Raw genomic sequence first — 7,849 nt, forward strand, 5'->3', positions numbered from 1 at the left:
ATTTTGTTTTGTGGTGTGTAAAAAAGGAGAATGTTGGGAGGTATTTAGTATTTTTTCTGGAGGGGGAAAGCAGGCTTGATCTTTCTATGATATTCTTTGTGTAAGTTTCTGTAATATTAGGGCTGTAGCAGGTGATATGTGATTTTTGACTTTTGATGGTGGGTTAAATAATAGGTTCAGTAAATATGTATTGTTTGCCATGTCTTAGGCATTATGGAGGGAGAACACATACCAGAAGAAATATGAAGCAGTAGCTTTGAAGCCTGAGCAACCGATCAAGGCATCCCCAACTCAACCCAACTCGACTTAACTCAGCTCCCTGGACCTGATCTGAGAGTTACAGCTCCCTGGACTTGCTACAGCTTTTTGATTCTAGAATTTTCTTCAGTTCTAGCTAGAATGCTGCATCAAGCACTTCACAGATTTGGTAAAAACCTGAGACATAGACATCCGCTGGAGCAACCTGTGGCTGAACCTGCCCCTGCCAGAAGCCTGAGCACTCTGGATTTAGTAGCCCTGGGTGTGGGCCGCACAGTGGGTGTAGGTGTGTATATCCTGGCGGGTGAGGTGGCTAGAGATAAAGCAGGACCATCCATTGTGATCTGCTTGTTGGTGGCCAGCCTATCTTCTATGTTGGCTATGCTGTACTTTGCAGAGTTTAGTCCCCAGATTATCCACTCGGGCTCCAAACATCCCCACAGCTTTGTCATCATAGATAAACTTGGGGCTTTTATCACTGCCTGGATTCTCATCCTCAACAATGTTACTGCTATAGACATTAGGATCTGGGCTTGGACCTTAGCTCTTGACAACCTTTCTGGAAACAAGATATCTCAGACCTTGCAGGAGACAATTTCACGACATGTTCCCAGGGTCTTTGCAGAAGTTCTAGGCTTCTTTTTTATGTTCCTTGTGTTGTTGCTCATGGCATTGCTGACTCAAAACATTAGGCAGCTTTCCCTGGTTACCAAAGTGGTCACATTGGTGAACCTCTTGGTTCTTGGTTTTGTCATCATCTATGGCTTCCTGAAGGGGGACCTGCACAACTGGAAGCTCACAGAAGAGGACTACATAATGGCTGGACTCAATGACACTTCTAGCTTGGGACCTCTGGGCTCTGGAGGATTTATGCCTTTTGGCTTCCAGGGGATACTCCATGGATCAGCTCCCTGTATCTATTCTTTTACAGGCTTGAGCATTATTGTTACCAGATTTGAAGTAGCCCAGAATTTCCAGCATTCCTTTCCTATGTTCATTGTGATTTCACTACTCATCTGCATTTTGGTGTACTGTGGTGTCTTTTCAGCACTTATGCTTATGGTGCCTTATTACCAGCTCCAACCTGGGAGCACCTTGCCTGAGGCATTTCTCCATACTGGCTGGGCCCCTGCCTACTATGTTGTAACTCTTGCATTCTTCTGTAGTATTTCTGTCAGCCTCTTGGATTATATGTTTCCCATACGTCAGCTAATCTCCATGATGGCACATTATGGCCTCTTTTTTCCTGTCCTTGTAAGGATGCAAACCAGCACATATACACCCATTGTGGCCACCGTGATCTTTGGGATTATTGCAGGAATCATGGTATTATTCTTTGGATTTGCCAATCTCTTGGACCTCATGTCAGTTGGGGCCCTGCTAGTTTACTCCCTGCTGGCTTTTAGTGTTCTCATCCTCAGGTATGAGCCTCAGAGGAGGAATGGGGGAAATGAAACACAGGTGCAGGAGGAAAATGAAGCAGAGATGCAGGAGGAGAGTGAGGAAAATGAGGCAGAGGTGCAGGAGGAGAACAGACCTGCAGCAGAGAAGCTGACTCTACAGGGACTATTTTTTCCAGGCAGCCCCACCCCTACTCCACTCTCTGGCCGGGTTGTCTATGTTTGCTCCTCACTGCTCGCTCTGCTGCTGACTCTTCTCTGCCTGGTGCTGGCCCGGTGGCCAGATCTGCTTTCTGGAGACCCAGTGTGGATCACAGTGGTTGTGCTGCTCCTGGTGCTCATCACTGGAGTCACTGGAGTCATCTGGAGACAGCCACAGAACTCCACTCCCCTTCACTTCAAGGTACCTGGTCTGCCTCTCCTCCCACTCCTCAGCATCTTTCTCAATGTTTATCTTATGGTGCAGATGACAGCTGGCACCTGGGCCCTATTTGGTGTCTGGATGCTGATTGGGTTTGCTATCTACCTCGCTTATGTGATCCAGCAGCAACTGGTTCCTTAGCCCCACTTCCCTTATGGCCAGAACTGTAGACCTTGAATTCAGTGGCACCAGTACATATTTGGTTTGACATCATCACACCTGAATGCAGTGTGGACCCCTGCACAATAATAGGGAGTACTTCTGAGGACATGGAAAGCTATGCCTCCCATGAGTTATTTGTAAGGGAACATTAATAGCACTTTGTATTTATTGTGAAGTGAAGAATGTGTCGTTGCTCGCTCTCTTTTCAAGTTGTCTAATTTTCAATTGTGTCTTTCCAGCACACTAGCTTTAAGAAAGTTTTTAAGTTCTTATTAAAAGAGCTAGATGGGGGTACTTGAGTGGATCAACTGGTTAAATGTCTGACTTCAGCTCAGGTCATGATCTCAGGGTCCTGGGATCAAGCCCCATATCAAGCACCACACTCATGAGTATTGAGTCTGCTTGTCCTGCTCTTTCCCCTACTTGTGCTTACTCTCTATCTCCTGTCTCTAATAAATAACTAAAGTCTTTTTTTAAAAAGAGCTATAGGGGTACCTGTGTAGCTCTGTCAATTAAGCTTGAGTCATGATCTCAGGTTCCTTAAGCTTCTTCCTCCCTCTCCCTCTGTACCTCATCCCACTCATGCACTCTCTCAAATACACAGATAAATATATTTTTTAAGAGGTATAAAAGTGTTGTTTTCTTTAGGTTAATATCCAGTGTGGAAATATTGATATATCTATATTTAATTTTTTGAGGAACATCTATACTGACTTCCATAGTGACAGCACCTATTTATATTCCCACCCACAGTGCATGAGGGCTCCCTTTTCTCCACATCCTCATCAACACTTTTTATTTCTTGTCTCTTTGATTTTAGCTATTGTGACAGGTGTAAAGTGATATCTTATTTAATTTTAACTTACATTTCCATGATAATTAGTGATGATGAGCATATTTCTTTGTGTCTGTTGTCCATCTTGTACGTTTTCTTGGGAGTGATGTTTATTCAGGTCTTTTACCCATTTTTAATGGATTATTTGTGTTTCTTTAATGATGAGTTATGAAAGGTCCTTATGTATTTTGGATATTAACCCCTTATTGGATATATTATTTGCAATATCATCACTCATTTTATATTTCACCTTTTTGTTTTGTTGATGGTTTCCTTTTCTGTGCAAAAGTTTTTATTTACATGAACTCAAAAAGATATATGCACTCTTATGTTTATCTACAATAGGCAGGATATGGAAGAAACCCAAGAGTCCACGTAAAGCTTATTGATAAAGAAGATGCAATATATATATAAATATATATATATATAATGGAATATATATATTGGAATATATAATGGAATATATTTTATATTATATATATAATGGAAATATAATTCAGCAGCAAAAAACGAAGGAAATCTTGCCATTTGTAACAACATGGATGGACATAGACGTTGTATGTTTTGTTTGTTTGTTTTAAATATTTTATTTATTTATTTATTTCACAGAGGGAGAAAGATGGAGAGAGAGCCAGAGAGCACAGCGGGGGGAACAGCAGAGGGAGAGGGAGAAATAGGGAGCCCAACGTGGGTCTCCATCCCAGGATGCTGGGATCATGACCTGAGCTGAGGTAAGACACTTAACTAACTGAGCCACCCAGGTGCCCCAGAGGTTGTATTGTTAAGTGGAATAACAAGTCAAGAAACATAAATACCATATGATAACATTCACATGCATACTTAAGAAATCCAAATCAAAACCACAATGAGATACCACCTCACACCAGTGAGAATGGGAAAATTAACAAGACAGGAAGCCACAAATGTTGGAGAGGATGTGGAGAAAGGGGAACCATCTTGCACTGTTGGTGGGAATGTGAACTGGTGCAGACACTCTGGAAAACTATGTGGAAGTTCCTCAAAGAGTTAAAAATAGATCTGCCCAACGACCCAGCAATGGCACTGCTGGGGATTTACCCCCAAAGATACAGATGCAATGAAACGCCAGGACACGTGCACCCCGATGTTTATAGCAGCAATGTCCACAATAGCCAAACTGTGGAAGGAACATCAGTGTCCATGGAAAGATGAATGGATAAAGAAGATGTGATCCATGTATACAATGGAATATTACTCAGCCATTAGAAACGAGAAATACCCACCATTTGCTTCAATGTGGATGGAACTGGAGGGTATTTTGCTGAGTAAAATAAGTCAGTTGGAGAAGGACAAACATTATATGGTCTCATTCATTTGCGGAATATAAAAATTAGTGAAAGGGATTATAGGGGAAAAGAGTGAAAATATCAGTGAGGGTGACAAAACATGAGAAACACCTAACTCTGGGAAATGAACAAGGGGTAGAGGAAATGGAGGTGGGTGGGGGTTGGGGTGACTGGGTGATGGACACTGAGGGGGGCGCTTGACGGGATGAGCACTGGGTATTATGCTTTCTATTGGCAAATTGAACCCCAATAAAAAATTTTTAAAGGAATAAAACAAGAAAGAAAGAAGAAAAGAAAGAAAGAAAGAAGAAAGAAAAGAAAGAAAGAAAGAAAGAAAAAGAAAGAAAGAAAGAAAAGAAAGAAAGAAAGAAAAAAAGACAAATGATAAAAAACCACCCCAGACTCTTAATTAAAGGAATAAACTGGTGGTTGCCAAAGGGGAGGGGGGGGATGGGTGAAATAGATAAAGGAATTAAAAACACACTTATCTTGATGAGCACTGAAATATGTATAGAATTGTTTAATGATTATGTTGTACACCTGAAAATAAAATAACAATACTGTATATTAATTATGCTTCAATTAAATATAAAAGAAACTAGAAAAAGACCAAAATATAAAAGGTAAAATAGGGTTGCTGCCTTTAAGGGACTTATATTCTAATATAAGGGGGATGTATAGCTGTAACACAAAGTACAAAGTGTTGCCATAAGTAGTACACAAATAATGTGTTTAGGAAATTTATAGTGGAGGATGAGCATTTGTGTCTGCCACAGTGGTGGGAGTTGATTGGTAAAATCAGGGAAGACTTTGTTGAAGGTTGGCATTTTATTGGCTCTCTCCAAACACAGATAATTTTCTACACATGGGCTGCAGGGAGTGATTGCAGGCAGAGAGAACACCAGGAGGAAAAGCACAGGAATACGAAGCAGTGTTCAGAGCACTGAACAGACTGCGTAGCCTGAGCCATGGCTGTGTGAGGGGGCAACACAGCAGGCACAGGTGGATTGCAGCCAGAGCTTTCCTCTGAGTAAAAAGCACTTTGATCCCACTGCCCACACTGAAAATCCCCGGGGCTGGTTCTTCTACTTGGCCACATCTGCATTCTTGCATTTTAAAGTTTCTCTATTGTTGTCTGCTTTGGTCCACCTGCTCAGAAAGTGCACGGCTCAGAGCCACATGTCCTGGATCCTGGTCTTGTTTCCACCACTAACTAGCAATGTGAGCTTGGGTAAGCCACTCAGTCCCTTCCATGCTCTGCTTATTTATGTGTAATATAAGAGATCACAACTGATCATTTCTGATGTTCCCTTTCCTGAAAGCATCCTAAGATTTCACCTGATTCTTCTGTCTGTTAGCCTCCTAACTAAAGACATGCAGGTCTTTCTACTGCATGTGATCCGAACCTGCATCCTGCCCACTTTTCACTAAACCTATCGTTGGAGCTGTGGAGGCACAATAACTAACGCCATCTCCCCCTCCTATGAATTGAACCATTTGATAATCAAGACATAGAGACAAATGTTTAAACCATCTTCTTTAGATCTGCAGCCTAATTGGCTCTAATCTTGCATCACTAGACAGACATATTCATCACTGAGCAACCCCTGCCTCCCGACATGGAAGAGAGCCTACTTCCATTAGACTTTCTGGTGTATGAGCAGGTTGGTAGGTATGTATCCTGTAGACAAATTGGTTCTGATAAAGAAAGAAAACCAACAAAATAGTGGAACAGGTTGAGTTGGGCATACTCAGTGCTGCCTCTTCAACTCACTAATCAAAGTCACATTGAAGAGAGTGCTGGATAGCGGCCAGGAGTAGTACTCTACTCAGTGGTGCTCAAACATCAGCAGGTGTCACCTCACCTGGAGGACTTGTGAAAACACAGATTGCTGGACCCTGCCCCCAAAGTTCAGAATAATGTAGGGCTGGGTGGTGCTAGAACTTTTACTGGTAACAAATTCCCCCATAAAATGAATGCTGCTGCTCCAGGGACCACACTTTTAAATTTAAGGCTCCAGCTGAAGCCCCTTCAATATAAAGATGAAGCAAGAAAATCAAAAGCACTCTGAACATTTACCTTCATTTAATGAAATATCTAGGTTAAAATAACAGAGTTAATCCTTTAACAATAGGATAAGCATAGTGTATCATTTCACAATGGATACATATATCAAATCATCACAACATACGTGTTAAATATTTTACAATTTTACATATTAGTTATTTATTATAAGCCTTTTAAAACTGATATTTTAAAAAATGAAAAAGCCCACAATAGTCTGTGTGTCTTTATTTTGTTTCCTACATTATAGATTTTAGGTGAGGAGTATATTTTCTTCAATCCCCTAGACCATCCAGCTGGGGGCCAGGCACATAAAGAGGATCTAACAAATTAATGTTAAAATGAATTGAACCTTATACATTTCTTTGGAATAGAAAATTCTACATACTTTTAGGCTAGCACTGTATTATTCCTTTATTTTTTTATTAGATTTTTTTTTGTATATTATTTCATTGGAGTTCAATCTGCCAACATATAGCGTAACACCCAGTGAATATCCCATCAAGTGACTCCCTCAGTGCCTGTCAACCAATCACCCCATCCCCCACCCATCTCCCCATCCACTACCCCTTGTTCCTTTCCCAGAGTTAGGAGTCTCTCATGTTCTGTCTCCCTTTCTGATATTTCCCACTCATTTTTTCGTCTGATATAAAAACGAGTTGTACTGGATAAAGGGGAAAAAAAAGAAGGGGTACCCTCTAGTTCTATATACTGTAAATCCCTCGACTTCCCCTGGAGCTTTCCAGCACTGCTTGGCCAAGAACATGCTCTTCCCCTGTCCTTCCAGCTGGTCTTCTGGGGGAGGGTTTGCTGTGCTCATGATTCTCAGGTGTGTGCACCTGGGGGAGCTGCCTTGCCCCCGCCAGGTGCTGGGCTCAGGGGGAGCTGTTTACCCTGTGAGGTCTCTGTTCCCTGAGGGCCCCGCCTCTCCTAGGCATAGGGTGACACCAGGAGGAACAACTCTACTGGCAGCAGCCAGGTCTCCAGCTCTGGAGTCAGCTCCTGCAGTAACTACCACAGTCTCCCAGTGTGCACTGGCCTAAGTGCTCCCGGGCTGGTGGGGGTGCTGAGCTGCACAACTTGGGGGCGCCTGGTGGCAGGAGAGTCCATGCTGTCCTGTGCCCTCCCCAGGTCTGCCTGTTCCGGGGGGAGCACAGGATCCTGGGCTGTGTCCCCCAGCGCCCTGGGATCTGGGGCCTGAGCTGCTGGAATCGCGCTCCCAAGGTGCAGCTCCGGAAGGCAGCAGGGCGCAGCCCCCTCCGCAGAGCGCCCCCGACCGACTGGGGCTTCTCCCCAGGCCCTGCCAGGTGCGCTCCAGCCCCTTCCCGAGCTCGGCCCGCGGTGTGTGGTGCGCTCTCCCCCGGGGCGCCCTTCCTCTGTTCG

The 7,849-nt window shown here is 43.3% G+C and overlaps 1 protein-coding gene across 1 annotated transcript; it reads left to right on the forward strand.

The window, feature by feature from the left end:
* Positions 1-399: 399 nt before the first annotated feature.
* LOC121480143 (cationic amino acid transporter 3-like) lies at positions 400-2,220 on the forward strand. Its single transcript, XM_041736457.1, has one exon. It carries the CDS (start codon positions 400-402, stop codon positions 2,218-2,220), a length of 1,821 nt encoding a protein of 606 aa, XP_041592391.1.
* The last annotated feature ends 5,629 nt before the right edge of the window (positions 2,221-7,849 follow it).

This window comes from Vulpes lagopus, chromosome 21 (genome assembly GCF_018345385.1).
Source record: "Vulpes lagopus strain Blue_001 chromosome 21, ASM1834538v1, whole genome shotgun sequence".
Lineage (NCBI taxonomy): Eukaryota > Metazoa > Chordata > Mammalia > Carnivora > Canidae > Vulpes > Vulpes lagopus.

What these genes read in the sequence shown, in the direction of transcription:
- LOC121480143 (XM_041736457.1), top strand. Translation starts at nt 400, where the DNA reads ATGCTGCATCAAGCACTTCACAGATTTGGTAAAAACCTGAGACATAGA.